The following is a 25232-nucleotide window of genomic DNA, read 5'->3' on the forward strand; positions in this document are numbered from 1 at the left end:
TTAGATATTTTCACAAAGAAAATTAATTAAGAAAAATCAGATAAAACTGAGGACATAACCTTATATAAGATGGAAAAGTTATAGGAAAAATGCTAGCAATTAGATACAAGACCCAATCTTAAATATATAAAATATACGAGCTGGAAAATAGTATAACTTGAACTGTGAAGAATTTTATGAGAGTGCATCCTTTGAGTCTCTGATAGCCTCCTTTTTTTCCCCACCAAAGTTTTCTACTGTGTTAGGACTACATGTGCTTTATTGTCTTCCACACCACTGATTAAGCATCGTTAATCTGAAAACAATTCCATATGAGATGTGTTAGGATAAAATATGTATGATTCTGCACAAATATGAATATGCTGGAGTTGGATTTTCTATCCACTGTTTTATGATAGGCCCAGAATTCTCCTATAGCCAGTTATGCTCCTGTCTTATTAATCTTTTTGGCATTGTTAAACTCACCTTTGTCAGATGGACCACTTAGGTTGATGAAATAAGTTATTTTGAGTGATGCTGCAGTACTTATTAACTTCAAATTGAACTACTGCTCAGAGAATTTTTTGTCATATTTGACATCTTAAAGCTGGAAATGGAGCTGTTTTATGTACTTTCCTCTTGGATGAACGTGTCAATCTACATACAGCATCCTGCCTTTTTTCATAAGTAAAAGGTTTGTATGTTAACATATTTAATTCCATTTTTTTATTTGTGTGTTTCTAATTCATGGAGTGAATGTCAATGAGTATTGGTCATTTGGAAAGTAAAAGAAAATGACTGATTTGTTAATAGAAAGTGCTAAGCCACTTCAGTGATCTTAAGTGAAAATTGAACTGCAGATGTTAAATTTTAAATTTGGTTTCCTTAAAGTAGTTGTTTAATCATGGGAAAAAATGCAGTTAACATTTTTTCATTGTGGTCATTAATTCATTGTAACTCTACATGGCATTTAAGTTTCAAAACTTTTTAAGATTAGTCGTTAGTAATTAGATCATGGAAATGAAGGAATTAATTATGGTGAAATTAATAGATGTTTAATAAAGAGGATTTTAATCTTTGATAGCTTTCAGAAGCTCTTTGAATAGATGCAGTTTTTTCAGATATTTTAAAGCTTGTCATGTAAGCCTAATGTTTAAAGGGATACCCTGCACGAGATCTGTGGTTCTGCCTATGGCAAGTTTGTGATTTTGCAAGGAGGAGTAATGTTTAATATGTTTTTTCTAAGCATTTAATATTTTGATATATGTGCTAATTGGTTAGACACTCCCATTGATGAATACAGTTTCGGGGGACTGTAAAGATCTCTTGTAGAAAACCAGAGCCATGTGATGGTTATTTTTCAAACTAGGATCATAATAAGGAGAAAGTAAGCATAGGGCATTGTGGGGTAAAATGTTTCTAAATACCATTTCATATTTCTGTGTGGAGCTACAAGTTGTACAAAGGAAAAGGTGGAAGAAAAAAAAATTTTCTTCCTTTTCATTTATGCAACACCTGATGTATAGCGTCTTAAAATCTCGTACATCTGTCTGAAATATTTGCAGAATGAAAATGGAGCATAAATTAAAAGAGTTTGTCATAACTAATGACAGGTAATTTGGCTGTCAAATACAAAGCAACACAATAATTCAAGTAAAGAAATAGTAATATGGCTAGAAAGAAATGCACCAACTTTCAAGTCTCTCTTTGAAGTTTTCTTGTGGAGACTTAGATGGGAAGGAGAAACATTTGGAATGCAATGAATACTGCATAACAGGAAAACGAGTAGTGCTCTTCATGAAAGTACTGCTTGAAATTCTGAAGTTCCTTAGTCAGACCATCATATGAAAAACAATCTCATTCTGGGTAATGTTTCAGTTGAAAATAAGCACCTATTTCTTAATTAACTTTATTACATTTCCAAGTAATTATTAAACAAACCAAAAAAAAACAACCCAAAAAACCCATGGCATCAGCAATCTGTATGGCTAAAAGCAGCTCTCCATTCTTTAGTGTCTTCAGGCACTAGGTGCCTGTTTTCACATTTATTTAAGAAAATTAATTCACACTGCAGTTTAATTTGAAAGCAAACAAACTTCCTGCTTTGGAATCTTCCAGAGTTGAACTGCAGATGTTAAATTGCAAACTTGGCCTCCTTAAAGAAGGTATTTAATGAAAGAAATCTGTTCCAGATATTCCAAAATTACTTTCAAAATATGTGGCAATGTCTTGCATTGAGCTTTATAGGGATGATTGTGCTGCTGTTGAAGGGTTTACCCAAACAACAAAAAGCTGTCAACAAATTTCTCCTTTGAAGTAAGGAGCAGAGGCTATTATTGCAACAACACGTACAGAATTAATGTCAAATTCCTTTATTTTTCTCCTCTACCCTCCTTCCCCTTTCACTTTTTTCTGACAGTATAAAGCACTCGTTTCCTTTTCAGCAAGGTGTTATCAAAACCTCTGTAGACCAGAATACTGCATGAACTAAAGTTGGTTTAATGAATTGCTTTTTAAAAACTTGTCCCCTAGTATTCAAGTTTTTATCCATTTTTTCTACAATGGATTGGTGGTGTATCTTTTAATATTGAAGAGTAGATAATTTAAAGTGAAAACTACAATGCTATTGTGCTTTTTTTAAATGAAAAATTTATATTCAGGACAATTCTGACATAATGTGCATTTTGGAGACAGATCAAGTAACAATGGGATTACTTTTGTCTTAGTACAGATTTGATCAGGTTTTAGCTCTGTATAGGAAGGTAAATGTATTCTCTAGTGAGTACATTCCTATATGACAAAAATAGTTTTATTTAATTAACTAGTACTTGTTCCTGAAGCACTTTTTTTGTTGTTTGTTTGTTTTGGGTAAGTTTTATTTATTAAGGATTTATTAAAGCACGTGCATGTACTCTGGAGAGGTCTGGTCACTAAATTTGGAAGTTTTCATGCAAAACCACATTTAAAAAACCTCAAACCCAGTGATGCTGATATCTCTGAAATAAGGCTGCAGATGGAGATTAGATTTTCATTTCCAGACCACTTTAGACTATACTCATGGTTGGCAGACCTTATTAGGGTTAGATATATCCTAAATGAAATGTGACAGCTAATTAATTAATTTTGGGCAGTTCTCTCCTATTCTTGTCCTTGCCTCCTAGTTTTCACTGCCTCCTTGTTTTTCTGAAAATAAGTGGAAATTTTTGTTCAAATTACAAGTGATCAGAACAATTATACAAGGAGGAATCGGAGTGGGCATGATGTGTTTAGGACCTTAAGGATACTTCTGTCCTTCTGCTAGTAAAATGTATTGAGACTGATCTTGGGCTTGTCCAGCTAAATTATTTCTAATTATTCCTGGATCAGCAGGAAATTTTTAGTTTTACCTGGCAGCTGTTGCACCAATCTTAGACAGTGCAGAGAATTACAGCTTTTATCAATGTAAGCCATACTTTCAGGTGGCTCATTTAGAAACTTAAAATTTATTTTAAGGTCATATATATTAAAAGACAAAGCTAAATACTTCTTGCAACACTGTGGTTATATTTTAAAGTGTTATAATACTTAATTATTTTATTAAATATTGATAATTTTTCTACTTTTCAGACAGCAAAAATTCATTAGCTCTAAGCTCAGAAAAAATCCCTACAAGGAGCAGTTTTCAAAAACTGTAGGATGGTGATTTATCCTCAGTTACACTACTGTAGTCATGCTTTTGAGATACTTGTGTCAATTTGGAATTTGTATGAAGAGAAAAATCAATAGATTTTAAGCTAATTAACCTCAGAAATTTTGATTTGAATGCAGTTCTTGTTTAAACCAACTGATCTCACATGAAAACTGACTTTTATACTTACTAAAACTGTGATAATAAACTAATAACAGTTTTAACAGCTCCCTTGTGAATACATCTATTCATATTATTATCCTCCTGGATCATAAACACACAAAAGCTATATTTTGTAGTGAAATATTGTTATCAGAGTGTCGCGGGTTCGGTTTGTAACCGGGCAGAAACACCAATTTAGTGTAGTGGTTTGGTCCAAAATACTCATTACTGTTTATCTGCTGTGAGATAAGAATTAGGAGAAATGCAAAACAGGCACCAAACTTGAAAGAATATGAAGAAGTTTATTAACAGACCTAAAAGAAGAAAAAAATTATACCACCTTCAGAACTCTCCTCCTCCCCCCACCTTCCTCCCTTCTCCCACTGACAATGTGAAAAGACAACCCTTAAGATGTTCAGTCTGTTTACCACTTCCATAATAACCTTGTTCAGTCCATTTAGAAAGAGAAGTCTCTTCTTGCTCATGCTATGAAAACATTATCACAACGAGACAGCCGCCCACTTCCAAATATTGTTCAGTCCATTTAGGAAGAGGAGTCTCTGCCTGCGTGTGAGTCCTTTCCCCCGACTTGCAGCTTTTCCCGCAACTGCTTTCGAGGGTCCACTCTTGAAGATTTTTGGGGTACAATTTTAAGGTTGAGCCGTTCAGAAACAAAAACAGAGGCCCTTCTCCTTCCCTGGGAGCAAAGGGTCTTCATCATCTTCATCTTTAGGACTATCTCTGGGAGCATCTCTACGGACTGAGGTTTTCTCCTTTCCCGTTCGGAGCAAAAGTCCTCATCTGGTTCATCTCTCCCTGTCCAAACTTCTCATGAAATTACAGCTGCGTCAGCATCTGCCTATCTCAGCGCAGGTGCTTTTGCTCACGAGTTGAACACTCCACCCCCCATATCTTCATGAAATTACAACAGGATACTCTGATATATCATAGCTTCACAACAGAATTTCAGCTTTAAGCATCTCCTCTCTCTCTTCCCTCAGGTTTTCAGCTCTTCACAGCAATAAAAAAGGGTTAATCTCACCTCGGCCTTGCAGCTTTGTAGCTGGAATGTTGAATTTTTCTTATCGCAGTGGAGAGGGGGGAGAGCCGAGCCGCTCCGGCTGCCCACGGCAAGGCAGTGGGGGGGGTTCCACAGCTGGAACAGGTCCATGGCTTCAGGATGGCCGTGGCCCGGCCCGGCCTGGCCCAGGCAGGGCCTGGCCGGGCCCGCTGGCCCCCACACGGGGCCTGCAGCCACTTGTCCCAGCGCCGGAAACGAGAGAGAGCTTGGAGGGGGAGTTTGCCTATTCTTAAATGTGGATCACAGAGGTGATCACAACTTTAAGTGGCTTAGAGAATTGTCCATATTCAAACTGGCCAGCTGATAGGTTCTATCAGTTCCCAGAGGAAACTGTAAGCACCCCTTAGCAAGGACGTCCCTTCCGGGACTATGCTTGCTAACCTATGACACAGAGGCTTCTGAATTAATACCATATTTGTGCTTCTTAAATGTTTCTACAGAAAGGTATATAAAAGTATATTTTACTGAAATGTACTGACACAAGGGAAAAAAAGCAGGAACCCCAACAGCACACAAACAGGTCAAAAAACAATTGTCAGTGTGTCATAAGTACACTATTGACTGAAGAGAATATTACCAGAACACTCTTGCATATTGATTTTAAATTCAGGCTACTCTTCCATAGAAAGAGCTTGCTTCTTTTCTTGTAAAGTTTCCTATTTGTTGTAAATCATGTTCCTTGCTATGATTTGGGGTTTTTCCCCTTCCTTTCTCTTTCTTTTTGTTCAGTATTTTAACTTTCATAGCATGTGTAATTCGTTTGATGCACAATAACTGAAATAGAGCTGAAGTGTGTGTTTACATTGTGGAGTGTAGAAAATACATTGATAAGAGTTTTCCTGTGTGTGATGCTATAGGTAGAATTAGACAGTTTGGCAGAAGCCAATCGTGGTTTCTCTCTTTTCTACTCAGAAGCATTGTTTTTTTTCTTTCTCTCTTTCTCTCCTTTGGATTGGCAGGGAGCACATAAACGGCCTACAAGGGTTGTGTCGGTAGTGGTGTCTGACCACGTCATTTCATTCTCTTAATTGTTCATGTCACTGAACTTGCAACTTGAATGACTAAGTGAAATATGCCATTTCTCTAGGACTTCACAGTGGCTTTCTGCTTTCAGTATTAGCTGAGTTTGTGTGCGTATTTTAGGATGTATCCTCAATACCCTTTGGCATCTAGACCTTTTTCTCCCTGGTTTTGAAACAACTTTTAGAAAAGGGTCAGGACATAAAGACCTTTGTTTAAATGTAATAATAATATGGTGGGCAACTTGATTCTTCTGTTTATTCCAAATCGTCATAAGCTGTAGATACCTTTCAATTCTTTCCCATTGCAAGGTTCTATTATCAGTCTTGAGAAAGTAATAAATTATTGAGAAAGTGATAAACTATTCAGATGAACAGCATAGTGAATAAAGTTGCACCAGGAAATCTTTACCAACAAATATAAAGCAACTCTAAATATATTTTTGTAGATAATAATTTTTACATCTGGAAGAATCTGCGTCATTATGAAAAGAGTAGGAAATTCTCACTCAAAAAGGGAATTTCTCAGGTAAAAATTTTGCCTTTACACAGAACCGAGTTTCCAAGGAGTCTAATAATCAGTATGCTGATACACCTGACCTAGAAATTTAAACTGCAATATTAAATTCATTCCCTTTCTAGGGCAGAGGCCCCACTTTTAGCTGTATATGTGCTAGATTGCCTTGGAAACATTTTCTGTGGATCTCATGAGACGATGTCCCAGAAACTTGACTTTTAAGGCAAAAATGACTCACTCTCTATGGGGTGAATGCATAAGACACAAAGTAGGGATAAAAGTTACTTCCTAACCAATTTTGTCAGTGCTTCAGAAATAATCTTTCAGTAGTATTTTCTAATAAGGTAAAGTAGAACTCTATTTCATTTTCCTTTGGCAATAGACACCTCATAATCCAAGCTATTCAAAATCAAAGGATGCAATAAATGTCTCATTTAAGCACAAAAATTTTAAACTTTTTTTCTTTTAAATTTTTATCCATATTAATTCAGAGCAGTTAGTCTTGCTCAGGAAAAATGCTCCTCATCAGTAAATGGATATAAGCTTAAATTGCAGTACTTCCCTTTCTCCTACACTAAGTATAATGCAGAGACTTCACCACTGTAATGGTTTAACCCCAGCCAGCAACTAAGCTCCACACAGCCTCTTGCTCACTCTTCCACCCACCAGAAGGGGGTGAGACTCAGAAGGGTAAAAGCACCAGATAAAAAGAGTTTAATAGGTAAAGCAAAAGCTGCACACACAAGCAAAGCAAAGCAAGGAATTCACTCACTGCCTTCCCATGGGCAGGGGTCTCCAGGAGAGCAGGGCCCCATCCTGCATAACAGTGACTTGGAAAGACAATTGCCATCACTCTGAACATCTCTCCTCTTCCTTCTTCTTGCCCCCCACTTTATATTCTGAGCATGATGCCATATGGTGTGGAATATCCCTTGGGTCAGTGGGGGTCAACTGACCTGGCTGTGCTCCCTCCCAATGCCTTTTTCAGCCCCAGCCTCCTCACTGGTGGGGTGGTATGAAAAGCAGAAAAGGCCTTGGCTCTGTACAAGTGCTGCTCAGAAATGAAAAAAACATCCCTCTATTATCAACACTGTTTTTGGCACAAATCTGAAACATAGCCCCATACAAGCTACTCTTGAGAAAATTAACTCTACCCCAGCAAAAACCAGCAAATAATGAAGAGCCAGCTGAAAAATTTTGTATTCACTAGGTGAAATATCTTCCTGTTCAGAGGGCTCAGGGTAATACAGCAGTTTCAATTTTTTTTGGTCTGCCTGAAATTTAAAAGCCTGTATGATAAAATGAGATGTTTCGTACATAAACAAGAAGATCAATCTAAGGCCTCTAAGGGAAACTTATTATGAATGATAGTGGTTACTCTGATTTTTTTTGTCTGCCACATTGATTTATCCACTATAAATGTTTGATTTCAATCTAGATATATCAAAATGGGACTAGCGTAACACAGTATTCATAGACTTTATTTAATTTAGAAGGCCATAACATCACTAAAATTTTGGGTTGAAATATTTACTGACTACAAAAGCCATGCCTGTTCTAAAACAAACAAGTAATTCTATCCTTGAAAAAAAAAAAAAAACAAAACCAAAGTTATTATCTTTAGATCATGTAGACAAATTAATTGCATTTTAGGACTTATAATTCCAAAAAGGGTATGATTACCCATCCTTTTTTAGTAATTTCAATAAATAAATGAAATCTCTTACCCAGTCATAGAATCCCGAGGACGTGGCCATTTCCATCCTAGTTGTACACATAAGTTTACACATTTACAGTACAGTATTGCCTTTCTTAAAATGAATGGCATTGTAGGCTCAGGTTAAAAACAGTACTTTGGATCTGACATTTCTCTTTGTCCTGTGTACGTTTGTGGTGCTTATTGTAAATGCTTGCATTTTCCCAAGATAGCCTAGTGAAAACAAAAGGAGGGTACTGATGGTGATGAATATGTGCTTGGTGTACGAATGTGGAAGTGGTCAGTTTGCTCCTGAGCTTGTGTCTGGTTACAGGGGTTGAGGCTTCAAAGGGGAAAGCTCAAAGAAAGCTTTACATACATGGGGAAGGTTTGATGAGGAATTGTGCTTCCTCAGACAGCCTAACAAGTAGCTATGCAATGCCTTGCTACTCCAGTAGCAGTTTCTAGTGATGAGCATGTAAGGTGAAGTCCTTCTAGGGAATTTAAAAAGAGAGTAGGTCAATTGCTAGAATCACTAGCTAGAATCTGTAAGCATGAGTGGTTGAGTCTTAATACCCATTTAAAAAAGCCAGAGATAACTAGTTTTTATGTCTGCCCAGTAGTATTTCTTTTTTTTTCTCCTTCTCTGTGAAGTATTAGAAATGCTGTGTTTGAATTTCTGTCTTCCCTGAGGTGTAGAAATAGTGTTATTACCCTCCTTTGCAATATGATACTTCTGACTACGAATTCTGAAAATGGTACCTATTCTTGTGTGAGCCAGACACTCTTGGCTTTACTTACCTTTTTTTCCTGTCCATCACCAGACTTGTGTTTCTTTGAAGATTCCTAAAATAGTTTTTCCCACTTAACAATTGACTTTTTATTCTCAGTTTCTTTCTATTCTCAGTTTCAGCTTGCATATTTTGAAATAAAAAATTGCTGTAAGATTATTTTGGTATTCATAATACCAGGAATTTTAAAATTCTGTGAAATAACATTTCTTAATCTTCAGTGGTGTTTTGGTGAATAAATGATGCTGTGTAGCAATTCGCTGAAGTTGTTAATGAAAATATTGAACAAAAAGAGGCTCATAATTACTGCATTCAATCAGATAATACATTAATCAGTTCAGAAAAATATCATTATATGATATGATAGTTAATCCACTGGAAATTCATTTTGCAAAATGTTTAGGTGCACTAGTACAAATGTCTTATGAAACCAAGTTTTATTTTCCATTTTGCATTTCATTACAAAGTAATTATTCTTTGAGACAGAATTGAAACAGGTGTGTGAAGTTTTTACATTAAACCTCTTTTTCCACTGTTAATAAATACTTTGTGAAAGGATCCTGATTTGTTGACCAACTTCTACTAAACAATGCCCCCTAAATTAATGAAGTATTTAGTTGCTGCTGCTTATTTTCATAGGTCTACTCCACTGTTGGTCATCAAAAGCTCAGTATATAGGATAGATAATTCCCAATATGTGTATTTCCTATGCTTGATTTGTATTTCCTCTATTTTAGATGACTAAGGAAGTTGATTCAAGAAAATGATTGTAAGCATTTATTATTTTCAATGTACTAATTATGTTTCAAGGAATGAAAAGCTTTGAAACCCTTTTTAAAATGCCAGGTTGCCTGTTGCTTTAGCAGACTGGGGAGGGATTAACAGGGAATAGTAGGAATGGGTAGTCTTAGTGCAATGATGAGGTCATTTTCTATAAAGGAATATCTGTATAGCTTTATAGCTATACCTCAATAATAGGCTGAAGCTAGTGAGGAATTAGCTTTCCACAGAGATGGAGCTCAGCATGGAATGGCCCTAGAATCTTAAATGAAGATCCTAAGTCCATTGATGTCTGGAAGGCAAAAGTCTGCAAAGGCTGCATCACCAGAAGTTGCCATAAAGAAGAAAAAATGTACCAAGATATAGGATATGTCCACCAAAAATTACTGTTGCTGAAGAAAAATGCAATGATGCATGAGGAATTTTCTGTAAGTGTTAAAAACTATTTTCAGGCTTTAATGTAATCTATCAGTAAGTTGGTTGATCAGAAATAAGAAATCTAGGGATTCTTTGTAGAAAATATGCCTTATGAGAAATGTAAAGGATTGTGATTTCGATGTTTGCAAACTCTAACTTTGGACAGGATCTAGTCTGAACATTTCTGATCAGAGGGTTTGATTCATTGATCCAAAAGTGAGTGGGCAGTTGGTCAAATGGGAGATTCTGATTCCACCATACTTCCTGAAATTTGTCACAAAACTTATCATTCATGTTGAGATTCTGGTGAGAGTGGTTATGAATTACTTCATTACTTGTGAGCTTACAGTAGCCAAATTAACGCTGAAGAATAATAAACATGGTACATTAATCTGACAGATTTTACCTAAAGGAAACTCTGGAGCCTCTTATTTGTTCATTAGACAAGTGGGATAGCACGGTAAAAGCAAACTGTTGAAGAAATAATATTTTCGCCTTTTTTGTTGTTTTTGTGTTGCTGAGGAGCTTTGCTGACTCTGGAAATTTCATTAATTTCCTGGATTGTTCTCAGTAAGAGTTGCTTCTTGCTTTTTGACAGTCACAGATAGTTTCTAGGATATGCAAAGGTGTTTTCTGCTGATGCGGTAGCTGCCTTCCCAAAATACGCAGAGAATTAGCTTACTTTTGCCAATTTGAAGAGTGAATGCTTGGCTTCTTTCCCAGTTCTTTGTTAACTGCAAAATTTGTTGTTTCTTCAGCCACAGCTATGTCATTTTTACTGGTTTTTTGGGGGGATATTTTGGTGTTTTTCTTCTTTTCTTTACACATATTTTTTTACAACCATACTGATTGAATCATGCCAATCTTTCTCACAGCTCATTTATAGGCTTTCCCCTTACCCACAGATATACAACCAGTTATAAATCCGAGTCTGAATCACTTGTAGGGTTAAAATGGACTTCTGGAGGATATCTGCTAATTTTTCTCTGTTTTTATAGCTGTCTTCACACTAGCATTTTCAAAGATTGTTTTCCAGTCTTTTTTCTTCTTCCAGATCATTTGTCTCTCTTTCTTTACTTGATCTCCTTTGAATATCCTGTTCCCAAGAATTAGACTGAGTAATGACTTTTGAGTAAGAGTCTCCAACAAATCAGTCGTTTGATATTTGTAGGTTTTCCATTTTGCTGACCATGGCTTCTTGCAGGGACAGGCAGCTGCACGCTGTCTATTGATAAAGCTGGCTCAGTAGAGTTCCAGTGAAGAGCAGTTATTTTTTTCTTCCGTTCTTCCAACTGTGCTTACGTGTATCTTAGAAGATAAAATGGCATTGGCACTGGCTCCTCCTTCAGTCTCTTCTTAGTGTGAAAAGAAGACTTCATTTGTTCAATTCCAATCAGTCATCTCTTCATCAAGCTATATTGATTCTTTTTTCTTTTCACAGCAGGGAGAGCACATTTTATGTAGGGTGAGTCTCATTTAATTTCCATTAATCATGTGAGGAAAGTCAGGAAAAAACTGAGCCTGCATTAGACTATCAAAGGATTTAGCCCAGTTCCTTCCAGTAAAGAACTGAAGGTAGTTGAATGCAGTAAAGATGAGATATAGATGACCACCTGAATCTCTCTCGATTTCCCACAGTACTTGAAAGGATTGGATATTTTTCGCCTGGAAGTTATTTGAGTTCACTTCTATTTAACCCATGATGTGGTACCATCCTATTAATTTCTTAAAGAAAAAAAAAGTAAAAAACAGTCTCAGTGCTGCTAACTTATATAGTTAATTTGGAAGAAATATGTCATTGAATCTTTACATATTAAATGTCTTCATTATTTGTGAGTACTTGAAACCCCTCTGCAATAAGGAAACAACTCCTGTGTGGTTGACCTTCCTTCCTGAGTGCTTTGTATCCTGCTAAATCGGAACAAGTTGACTGTTCCTCAATGAATGTACTTCTCCATGCATTTTCTGGAAGAAGCAAATGCAAACAGAAGTAGAATGGAGGAAGTGAAAATGTGGAAATTATTCTAATAAAGTGTGTGGTTCCATTTTTGATGAAAAATATTGCCAGACTGATTCAGGAGTTTAGATCTCCTTTTTGTAATTAGTACTATGCCTTTAATACTGTTAACCATGTTTCAAATAGGTTTGGAAAATATTGTTAAAATCTTTTTCATCTTGGGATCTTAAGTGATCTGAGAGCTAGCAACCAAAACTGTTATGTTTCTTTCCAAAATATCAACTAATATTTGAAAAGAAAGTTCAAGTTCTTTTGCACTTTAAAATACAGAACTGTTTAGTTATTGAATATAGTTTTAAAGGTATAGTGAGCAATAATTTCATGTAATGAAAAAAAACAGTTATTGCTCCACTGATGTATTTTTAATGCTGCTTTTAGATCATTGATGAAAATGATTCTGAAGGTTCTTTCCACTTGAAAGTTTTACAAATTGCACTTCATGTTCAGCATCCCTTGGTATTGGATTCTTTTTCTGTGAGATGTCATTGGTCATGTGGGTGCTAGAAAGATGAGTAGTCTTTTGTTACAGTATTGGGACGCCACGAAGACAGTTTATAAAGAGGCAGGCAGAGATAGGAAGCATCACTGTGAAACCACATTTATAAATTGTAAGACTGCTGATCGGGGGAACAGTTGCATCCATTAGTAATAAGGAAGATGAAGAAGTTAATTAAAGGGAGGAAATGCTGAAGGCAAAAAGGGAAACAAATTAGAGTGCTAGTCATATATATTATACAAAATTAAAAACATGTAAACTTAAGAAATGGAGGTGTAATTTCATTTTACATTCCTGATCTCTGCACAGACTTCTTAGGTGTTCTCCATAGCTTTATGGTATAATCTGAAATACATGGTAAAATTATAGATTAATAATTTAAATCTGTATTCTGAGAATATTTTAAGAATTGATTGTTCATGAGTGTTATCTTTGTAAAATAGCAGTGACCAGAATGTTAATATTTATGCCCTGGTAAAACATCTCTTTTGTTATAATTTAAAAATGTTTTTCTTTTAGACTGGAGCAGGAACCCATATGCTAGGTGTTATAAAATTAGAGATTACTGTATGTGTGTCTGTATATATATATATATATTTACACACACCTATGTATTTTTAAACTTGATTCTGACAGTGAGCTCTATCTTCTTCCATTAAGATGAATTCAGCTCTTTTCTGCCTGTAATGTTATCAGGCAGACAGGTGAAATATAGTTTATATTTTTAGAGATTTGGATAGTAGTAAGATTTGATCCGTGATTGTGTTCCTGTAACACCAATACTTTATTTTGCACATTGATATCATTATGATTACTTATCGATTGATTGTGATTACTATTGATTAAAAAATCTTGAAGGGATGGAGAATCTATTAATACTGGATATGAGGACATTAAATTTACATTAAGATAAAAATGATGAAAAAAAGAATCAGTGTAGCTTTGCCTATGTACCTTACTGAAGAAGCTCAACAGATACAGGTAAAACCCAAAACGTTGTTGGAATTGTAAAAAGGACGAGACCCGGCTCTGGCGGGGGGAGAACCTTGCAGACCAACCAGCCAATATGGTTGATAAAAGCAAAACTCTGTTTATTAGCAATCCAAAGGCACTTACATAGTATACCAGCTTGTTAACTCCTAAGTGGCTTAAAGCTTATCAAAGCGCATTTCTACTTCTACATAATTGGACTTACATTGGCAAGCTTCTACAGTTATGTTATGATTAAAAGAATTCAGTGTTCACCCTCCTCCCTCTGGGTCTTATCTCCACAGCTGTACCTTTTCAAAACTCCCTCTATGTTCCCAGCCCTGCTTGTTTTCTTCACACAAGAACTTTCTCATGGAGAGTTTTTTCTCACACACAGGCCTTTTGCTTTCAGGACTATTGCTTGTACAGTTCTTCTATTGATCCCATAATTCTATCAATGATCTATGCCCCGGATCCTTTAATAATTGCAACAAAATGTAATCATTCTCTTTTTAAGTAATACTCCTGTTCTTCATATCATAGCACTTAGCGCTTCTTTTTCTGTACTCTGATATCTGGTCCATGTTATTTTTAATATTAATTAAGAGAGTTATGTGTTTTAGTCCAGAAGAGCCATGTGTATGGATTCAGATCTACAAGTATTGGTTTTCTAGCCATATGGCAGAGTTGTGCTACACATATATGCAAATAAAAGGAAAAGGAACAGTATTTAAAAGCTTATTTTCCATCTTTCTAGAAATTCAGGTTTTCATTCATATTCCCAATAGCTTTCTTCTTTTTTGGTTGTGGACTACATGATTACCCCACCACATGAATTTTAGACTCAAACTACCTGCAGGAATGAACTATTTAAAGAAGGTATTTCCTCATAAAATGTTCACTCCACCTGCTACTTCCAGTCCAGCTGAGTTTGGTGAATCTGCCACTCCTAAATTTTCTTTCCTGACTCTTGAAGGTTACAGTTTTGCCACCATCTACTGAAACTGATTTAATGAAATGTATAATTCACAGAGGAAAATTAGTGCCAGTTTTTGTGAAGATACTGAAATACTGGTCCTGCCATCTTCCATTGATGCGGTTGCCAAGTTTTCTTCTGACGAAATATCCTTAACAAAGACATTCTTCATCTTATCTTGTCGGCGGCCTTAAGAGAAGGAGCTGAGCAACGGAAAGTGCTGATCGTAGGTGCTTGTGGATGTGCTGTGCCTTACTGAGATATGAAGAGCAACAGAGATGAGGGCCCAGGTTTAATAGAAAAGTGGTAGGTTTTTCAAACCGAGATCCAATGGTTTTTTGTATTTTTCCTGACTTTGTTGCTATTTTGATAGTCTTTTAGAATCTATTCAGTAAGACAAATTTTATCTCTTTATCTAGCAGAAGGATTATTTGACATAAAGTCCAGAGACCTATCAGAGGTGGTAGGGCAGAAAGAGTGCTAGTGTGTCTTTCAGCAGTCTGCTTGTCTCGTTAGGCATCTGCTTTTCTCTAAGATAACTCAGCTATGCAGAATCTTGTATTGCTGTTGCTAGACTTCTATGATCCCGCCTAGTTTGATTAAGGTTATCCTTAACAGTCAGTGTAGCTAGATAGACCACCTCAAAAAGTTATTATCAAGCACCACATACAAATTTGGATGATTATAAAGCAAAATAATGTGAAATAATGAGTAAATTTTTGAAACCAAAGTTTCTTTTAAAAATACACTGAAAGTGTACTGAAATTGTTGTGGTTGGGTTTTGAAAATGTAGCTTAAAAAGGTATATTTTTGAGAAACATCAAGCCTGAGGTAGATTTAAATCCAGCTTCCTTGAAAATTCAGTACAGCACATTATTATTTAGCAACATTTCAAGTCACAGAACAGTGGGAAAAATATGTTTCTTTTCATTACATGATTATTTATTCTTTTAACATGCTGTGAACTTCATTGTGCAGAGAACATTACAGTTAAATATGTTAAACAGACCAGCAATAAATGCTCACACTAAGTAATAATGGTAATAGTATCAGGTCACTGATATCCATTTCTGTAAAGTGATAATTCCATTGGAGAACGATATTCAAGATCCAAACATTTATTGTCTTTTTATAGACAGTTGTTACAATAAGGGTTTAGTGAGCACTGGCATCACAGGGAGAAAATTGTGTACCTCAGCTGCTGTCCTGCCTGTGGCTGTAATGAAGTCTCTGTAGTAATCTAATTGTATTGACTTAGGGAAAAAATGAAATTCTAATTGTCAACATAAAGCCCGGCAAATTGTCAGTAAAAACATAGTGACTTAAGCTTTGTTGACATTGATGACAAAACTGTACTTTGTGGCCAAGAAAAAAACAGATTCTTTTGAATTATTAAACTTCAAATCACATAAATTATGTAATAAACTGACATTTTGTACAGCTTGATAGTGAAATTACTTGCATGTGTTCTTTCCTTTAGATTTTCAAGGGTGCAAAGGGATTTCTAGATGTGTTCATTAGAAAACACAGTTTTGGAGTGTTGTGTACAAAACTACCTTAATTTGTGAAAATTACAAGAAGAAAAATCCAGAGCGGAACAAAAAAGCCTCAAACCCTCAGATTAGAATCTTGAAATCCCTCTGATTTGACACCTACATGACAAAAGTAGTCTATGAAGAATAATTTTTTTTTTTTATCGTGAGGTACAGTTTGTGTAGTCTCCATCCTTGGGGTTGGACCAGATCACCTCTTTGAACTCCATTCTGCGATTCCAGGACATATCCTAGTACAGGTGTCAGAAAAACCACACTCCCCAAATGCTTTTGAGCTACTGAAGCTGTTTTAGTAGTGATCACAATTATACTAAAAAGAAAAATAAGTAAAATCCAACAAATACAAAACTGCCCATCAGGGCAATAAGGATTTATGCTGTTTTGCATGTAATGTACCATAGAGTGATGGCAAACAAGTTGCGGCCCAATGACTGTGCTAGGGTCAGTTGCTGACACAGTTTTGATTGCCTTTGAAAGGTTTGAATGGCTAATATCATAAGGAGAAGACTCAGAAGGTGTCAGGTGTAGCCCATATAAAAATGATTTCAGAGGAAGCTGCTCTCTTCATCCAATATTTAATTCTCTAAGAATGCTGCTCTACTACCTTGTCAATCTACACATAGTTGATATAATCCCAAACAATTCAAGATAATACAATATTTTTCTGTTAATTTTGGAAGCATTCTAGATTACCAAACACTTGCAAAAGAGAAGGAACAATTAATCTACTTCAACACGTACTGGAAGTGACAGCAAGAGCTTTGTGTATAGGTGCTTGGCATTTTAAATGCTTTCCAAGAAAATGGATCTGTTTATGCATCAGGCTTTTTCAAAAGATACAACCCAATTGCTTGCCATCTTCATATTTGTTTTTATAATGAGCTTCTTGATTTCACGCCAAGTCTTGATTTTAGGGCCAAGGTTGGGATGTAACATGCTAAGCATTTGTGTATTTGCTACACAAGCAGTGTTATGGTTCTTACAGTACTTCCGGCTCTGTGTGATGCATTTTTCACTATGTATGGTAAACTTTCAGCTATAGTCTATAAAGAAAACAGTAACATTATTTTCTGCTGTAAGCTTAATGCCACATACTGTATGAGTGGAAGCAAAATGAATGACCTGCTGTAGTGTCATACAAAAAGAGAGCTCTCCACAGCAGTAACTGTTGGCCAGGGTGAGTGGGGAGAGCTAGCCGGTTCAGATAAGTCATCTATATGATGTTTTCAGCTATGGCTAGTTATGACCAGACTGCTTTTTGATTTTTTTTTTTCCTCTAAATGCCGGTATGAAGAATTTTCCCTGTTAGCTATAGTTCTTCTTCTTTATCTGAAAATCTACAGCTCATCCAATTCCAGTATGTTCCTTACCGATCCAAATGATGATTGGGCCTAGATGCTGCCATAGTGTGAATTTATATTTTAAAGTTCCTTTATGTCTTTCAGTCTTTCTATGAATTAAGAAAATAATGCACAGAGAATCAATAAGTAATGAAAATGTCTAGGACCAGCATTATGCTCCAGGTGACAGTTTCGACAGGAGGTGTGAAACCCCTTCCATGGGTTCACAGGTCTAGACAGGCTCCTGCTTCAGCATGGGCTCTCCATGGGGTCACAAACTCTGGCACCTCCGGCTATTCCAGCATGGGATCTTCCATGGGCTGTAGTGTGGATATCTCCTCCTCCATAGCCCTCCACGAGCTGCAGGGGGACAGCTTGCTCCACCAAACCTCACAGAGTTGAACAGTATACAGTGAGGGAACTGAGTGATGCCTGGCTGTGGTGGTGGAATAAAATGTCATTGTATTTAATGCCTGTGTTGCAAAGGGTCTATTCCATGGGACTGTATTCACAGTTTCAGGACCAGTGCTACTTCTGACATCCTCATGATCTAAAAGTTGGCTTTTCAACTATTTTTAATGAAAATAATTTTTCATAGATAATACATAAAGTTGTCACAAGAAAATGGTGTAAAAATAACCAGTTACTTAAAATCTCAAAATTTAATCATACATTGCATTTTTGTTACAATGGCTGGCTAAATAATGTGTAGAAACTCATTATAAGGAGAAAGTTGATTAACCTATTCATGTCCTCAGTTTCTGGATTCATAAGGCATTTACACATAACTAGGATGAAAACTGTCAGGATATGATAAGAAGATGATCTAAGGTCTTAAAACCTGGTCATGCTTTGTTTTGGGAGGATTGAGAAAAGTCATTGAAAATTTTGTTTGTAACATTTACTACATAAATAAACTGCTAAACATTGCATTTAGTTAAAATTGAGGGCAAAGAGAAGCAATCATGATTGAAAAAAATAAAAATTACAAAATGCCTGTTTGCTAATTTTTTAAAACCTGCTTATTAAGTTCTTTATTTCTGTTTTGACTAATTTCAGTGATATATATATTGTCATAATATCGGTGTGAGTTCTATGACTTATGGCTCTAATTATTTACTGTGAGTTAATTTATACTATTAATATCTCATTCACTAGAAGAATGGTAAAACCTAGAGAGTGTTGATTTTGACAAATATCTAGCAACACAGACAATTACATGAATATTTTTGAGATTCACATTTTAAAAATCTTATGAAAACAACATTTCTTTGATCCTTCAAATGAATGTAATCTGGTTTTTATTTCTCATTGAATCAACTGACTCATTTTTGTGCATTTTTTACCTTCTTTTAGTGAAAAGAAAGGCAGCTCTTAAGTGCAAAATTGATTGTTTTATCTGGTTTATAAGTCTGTTGAATTTGTTTGTTTGTTTTGGATTTTTTTGTTCTGTTTTGTGTTTTCTTCTTGCTCCTGAGAAGGAACATTTTTAATGGGTATATTGCAGAAAGAACTCTTCCATAAACAGAATGAGACTGCTTTAATTTAATTTTTAAGTCACAGAGAAAATTTAATATCTTCCAGTCTAAAGGCAATGTGACAGCTGAATATGAATATAAATATCTGTAAAAGAAAGTTAAGGAGGAAAAAAAATTTAAACAGTTTCTTCTTAAATGGCATAAACACTTTTATTCTGAAGAAATATTAGCAGTAAGTTCTTTAAGCAGTTTGCAAACAGTTACTGCTTGCTTGTGTGTGAGAAGAACTTAAACTAGTTCAGGAGTTCAACAGATTATAATTGTATCCATCTCCTAAAGGGCAAATGAATTTTTGTTTTTCTAAAATAAGGATGTGCATATAGTAGGATCAGTTATTAATTTAATTTGCTAAGTATAATAAAAGAGTGCAAACTTCATTTATTAAAGATATATTTTAGAAAGGTGAGATTTTTCTTCTATGGCTGAAAGCTATATGAAGAAAATTACTTTTACCTCAGCCAAAACCAATACAAAAAAAAAGGTACATGACTCTCTTTCTCCAGAATCAAATTTTCCTGAAGGATCTCATAAAGGACAATAAAACAATATTCAGAAATAGAGTGTAAGATACTCTGGATGGATTACTTTTATATTTTTAATAGTTTCTTACTGATAAATTTGAAATGCAAATCCAATTTAAAATAAAAACCAAAGATTTACTTTAAATTCATGAAAACTACCAAGTTCTTAATAGATGCCTAGTAAAAACAGCATTGATGTGGTTAATGCTAGACGAATGCATCTCTTCTATACCCATAGAACCTGATTTTCTATACATTCTGAGATAATCTTCGTGTAATATTATATGTGAAATACAGGCCTCTCATTTACTTACTTATACTTGCATCTTTCTTTTCCAGATGACACGAGAGCAGTATATATTAGCAACACAACAGAACAGCCTTCCAAGGACTGAACATCCTCAGTTTTACCCAGTAGGGATTTATGGATGGAGAAAGAGGTGCTTATACTTCTTTGTCCTTCTGCTGTTGGTTACCATGATTGTTAATTTAGCAATGACAATATGGATTTTGAAGGTCATGAATTTCACAGTGGTAAGTATTACAGTAACTTTATGTACCTCATTTCTTCAAGTACTAACTTCTAGTTTTTTCTTCTTCCTTTACCATATTATATAGAACTCTGATAATTTTGGATGAAAAAATCATATGTACCTCTTTGGATGTTAGTTCAGATATTTATGCTTTCTATATATATTTTGCAATGAGTGGACTGGTGCCATATCCTGATATTTTTGGTTAATCATATCTTCTGTAATTATATCTAGATCTTAGGGTTTTTTGTTTGTTTGTTTGCCCAATCGAAAGTGTCATGATGCATGAAGCATCTTTTGTTTTCTTGTCACCACTGGACAATAAGCAAGAGGAGCTTACTATATCTGTTCTGTATAGTATCTCTCTTAGGAGGGAACTGCGTTGGTCAGGTCAATTTATGATTCCTTTTATAGGTGTTTTTTCTTCTTTGTATTTTTTTAGAGTTTACTGACAATTCGGACTGTGTTTCACCTAGAACCTAGAGTAGCTGTTTTGGTGTTGACAGGGGGGAGGTGAGTCTGAAAGACACGTGCTTTAATGAGTCAGTCTCTGGCTGGAATCTTTTATATCAGCAAAGTATCTCAGATGTACTCTGGAAAGAACATCTACATTCAATGGAAACTGTGGTAGGAGTGTGTACTAGCTGGCAGTGGAGTAGTGACTTTTTGTATATCGAAAGAAAAGATAGAACTATACACAGTTTAAAATAGCAGTGTTTCTGTTAAGATCAGTGCAGTCTTTCTCTCTGGATTTTAACCTTCATAATCCATATTTTGATGTAGTTAGTTACAAATTTCTAATTCCTAGGGTATAGCACATTTCTGTTCTCCATTAGTTTATCAGAAATAAAAGAATAGCCAGCAAAACCAGCATAAAACATGTCTAAAATTGTTCTATATCTGTTGATGATCTGTAATGCATTGGGTTATCTGAGACTGTTGTCTGGTGAGACATATTGTGCAAATAAATTGATTCTTCTGAGTTTTCCGCTAGTGGATATGTTGAATTCATATTTTGACAACTGTGTTACTTTAATATTCATGTACAGAAACATTTGTGAGAATCATTGGGGGGGTTGCCTTTTTTCAGAGGTGGCATTATTTTTTTGTTTCTGTTTTTTCTTTTTTTTTTTTAGAGCAATGTGCTTGCAAAATAGGACACCCATATATGTTTTCGCTTATTGCAATAACTGTTCATTTGTACTGGAAAAATATTTAGGCATAACTGTTTTAAACAATTTTAAAATATAGGTGTTTTAAAAAGCACAGAATTTTTCTCTGTGCAGAAGATTGCATTCCAATAGAATATTTGAAAGTACTGTTTCCATATCTAGGGATTTTTTGACCTTCCACATTACAAGCTATTATAACACTATCCAGTTTAAATCTTTTCGAATTTGATCATGCAATTTTTTAAGACAAAACCAAAAGAGAAATTTAGAAATATTTTTCTTTCCCTGATGTCAAAGTTTGTTGGAAAGTTAAAAGTGTGTGGTGAATTACTAAATCAGTGCAGGAATCTAGTGCAGAAAACAAAAAAATTGTTGCAGCTCTTATAAACACCTTTTCCTTGATCATATTCAAATACAATTTTTAAATTATATGCTGAAGTATGACTTTACTTCTGCAGATTCATGGAATAGTAGTCTTCTATTTTGAGTAGTTAGTATTCACATTGGAATCTCTGTACGCATTCAAAAATTGATTGCTAGAAAATTGTCATGTTAAAAGCTGAGTAACATCTTCATGCATATGTCCTCACATGCACATCTGAGCATGAGTGGGAAATTTGTATTAAGTCTGAAAGAGTCACATTCTTAGGGGCAGATGTTTGAGAGTAAAATAATTCAGTTTATGAACCTAAAGATCATGTATTTAAAAAGGCAATCGCTTTGAAATATATATGCATTTCTTCCATGTGCATGTGTATATTTACAGATGGATATAAACTAAGAAATTTTGTTTGTATAACTGGATGGTGATAGGAAATCAGAAGTGCAGCTAGAAACCTAGAGTGTTTGCTCAAAAGAGGAATATAACCATGATAAAAATAATTGCTGAAATTGGACTGCTTTGACATTTTGACATTATTTTAAATTATTTCCCGTTTTAGCATAAGCCAATGTTGAGCTTTCTATAAAGACAATAGTAATGGCAGCACTTCAAGGGGTCATGAAGAGCCAGGTCATGGTTTGTTTGTCATTGCTGTCTGACAATTGCAACACTGTTAATTTGTATTAGCTGTTGACTTTCTATTTTTAACTGTAAAGCTACAGCCACTGACAATTTGGCATAATAAAAGCCTTTCTGCAATCAAGTTTCTAGTTGGAAAAGTTTTCTGAATATACTGACCTTGCACATAAAAGTCACATTCTGAATCTGAGCTAGTTTTCCCATGCTCCCTTATACTCAGAGAGGAGAAATGGGTCTCCTGTAAGGCACTCATCTCAGTAAGATAGGCAACTAATGCGAATTTTTCTTTTGGACAAATGTTGAATAGCTTATCAAAGAAGTAATTTTTCAAAAAATGGTTTATTTGCAGTTGTGTAAAAACATAGTACAGGCAAGCAGTGCAAATGTCCTCTTACCAGGTTATGTAGTACGACTAGGAAACATGGAGAAATATTCAGGGATACAATCTCTTCTGGTGTACAAGGTAAGAAACTTGAAAGGTAAATACAAGTTACAAATAACTGCCCTGATATATAATATGCATCAGATGAGCAAAACTAAAATTAATATCTGTGTAGCAGGAATATTAGATGGAGGAATCATAGATGTAGTAATAACTTTTGAAAGATATTTTCGCACTGGTAGTTTAGTCTTACTGCCCTTTAATATCTAGTCAAGCTCTGTTTCCTCACTGTTCAATTATCTTTTTAGAAAGATGTGGCCAAGAAGGCCAATGGCATCTTGGCCTGTATCAAGAACAGTGTGGCCAGCAGGACTTGGGATATGATTATCCCTCTGTACTTGTCACTGGTGAGGTCACACCTCAAGTACTGTGTTCAGTTTTGGGCCCCTCACTTCTAAAAGGACTGAGGTGTTGGAGCATGTCCAGAGACAGGCAACAGAATTGGCAAATGGTCTAGAAAACATGTCTTATGTGGAGTGGCTGAGGGAGCTGTGGATGTTTAGCCTGGAGAAGAGGAGGCTCGTTGCTCTCTACAACTGCCTGAAAGGAGGTTGTAGTGAGGTGGGGGTTGTTTTCTTCTGCCATGTCTCAAATGAAAGGATGACAAGAAATGGCCTTAAGCTGTGACAGGTGAGGGTCAGATTAGATATTAGATTTTTTTTTTTTTTTATTTTCACTGAGAAAGTAGTTAGGCATTGAAATAAGTTGCCCAGGCAAGGTGTGACATCATCATCCCTGGAGGTGTTCAAAGGGCATCTGTATGTGGCACTTGGGGATATGGTTTAGGGGTGGTTGTGGTGGCACTGGGTTTATGTTTAGACTGGATGACCTTGAAGGCCTGATTTTTAAAGGAGACATGCAAAATATCTTGGAAAAATCTGTAAGTTTCATGAGTATATAAAATAATTGTCTTAGGGTACTTGAGTTTCATGGAATATTTATAATTTCCTTTCCTTGTACTAACCTTGGCATGGTTCACAGGCTACCCCGTGGAAACTGTCTTTCACCTTCCATCAGGATGTAGTTACCTCTCTCTTAGTCTGTGTTATACGTGCTCAATGAAGCTCAAAGCTATTAGTTACTTTTTTTCTACCAGTACAATTACTATCCTAGGGATTTCAGGAAGGATGGGAAACTCAAGTCATGACTTGGTACCAGAGCCACAGGTTAAAATATTAATTGCTTTGTGTTTATAACATCCTGGTTATTTCACATATGTAATATATGGGAATTTTAAAGGCTTGTGAGGAAAGAAATATTTTTTATTGGGCCTACGTTCTTATCATCCTGTGTTTACATGGACTACAGTGTAGGTAATTAGCTGATTTTTATTTAAAGATCTAATCACTTGAGCATTATTGTCTGATGCAATTTTTTTTGTGTGTCATCTTTTAGTTATTCTAACCTCAACAGAGCTATAATTTTGTATAATTTATTCATCATATAGCTGTTAATGAATAGAGTATGTTGACACTGTCAATCTGATTAATTACTTTATAAAAGAGATATGTGTAGCAATATGTGACTGAAAATTTTCTTTATGTATTTCAAATTAGCTTTAAAAAAGGAAATTGAAAGTATTGCTCTTATTGTTGTGGCATGACATGTGGCATTGCGAAATAACATGGAGCAATCAGCACAGAAACATAAGTCCAGCTCTTGGTGGGGGAAGCATTTAATAACAGTTCATTTATACATGCTTATTACATTACATCAAAGTCTGGAGTTTACTAAAGCTGAAAAAATGGTAATGTTAGAAAAAAATGCTCATGTGAACCCCTTTAATTCTTAGATCTCTTTTTGCGCCTTGTGACAACCACATACCACCAAGCTGTTTTACTGGTTTTGGTTGTACATCTGGTTTTGTGTGTCTTCATATTCTAATTACCCCTAGGAACCCATATATGAAAAGACATTTTGTGGCCCCCTGTAAGAACGCAGACACCTATTTCAGATGTTTTCTCTTGTTGTAGTCACTTGAAGTGTTGCAAGCAGTTTTGACTGCTGTCATCACACAATGTTGTCTGTATTGATCCATGTTAAACTCCTCTTGCCAGTACTACCATGGGAATTACTTTTAAGATCAGGAACCAGACAACTTATCATCTGGGTAGAGACACTTATTTCTCCAGGGAATTTGAACAGTGCTTTAGCTTCAGACATAAGCAGAGTGTAAAGAGCATCTCCTGGTGTAAAGAATCTCCTGGCTAGAACACATGTGCTTCATGTCCCCAGCTGAGCATACTCTCATTGCTGGCTGCCTAGCTCTGGATTCACATTGTATGGAGAGCAGGTACTTTGCACGTGGAATGTCTGCCTGAATATACACAAGCCAAGTGAACATGATGTAGATACAAAAATGCTGCTAGCAAGGACTTTCTTGCTATTTTCTAAGTCCGTGAGAGACTTTTCTCGCTCACAGAAGAGGTAGCAGAGTTCTGTAAACAACCAAACGTGCAGCCTTGAAAAGTCTTATTTATGGTACAGTAGAAAAATATTTTGACAATGGATGCTTTAGGATTTTAGTCAATCATCCCCAAGGGGT

General features: G+C 35.5%; 1 protein-coding gene across 2 annotated transcripts in view; it reads left to right on the forward strand.

The window, feature by feature from the left end:
• Positions 1-25232, forward strand: part of SGCZ (sarcoglycan zeta) — a 421638-nt gene that overhangs the window by 203194 nt on the left and 193212 nt on the right. For both annotated transcript variants that reach the window (XM_042053578.1, XM_042053579.1), the window contains exon 2: positions 19859-20053. In XM_042053578.1, the coding sequence (XP_041909512.1) occupies positions 19859-20053 (195 nt within the window). The remainder of the gene's footprint in view (positions 1-19858; positions 20054-25232) is intronic.

This window comes from Corvus kubaryi, unplaced genomic scaffold (assembly GCF_017639235.1).
Source record: "Corvus kubaryi isolate FWS band 111438036 unplaced genomic scaffold, C.kubaryi_AGA036_p1.0 split1-131, whole genome shotgun sequence".
Lineage (NCBI taxonomy): Eukaryota > Metazoa > Chordata > Aves > Passeriformes > Corvidae > Corvus > Corvus kubaryi.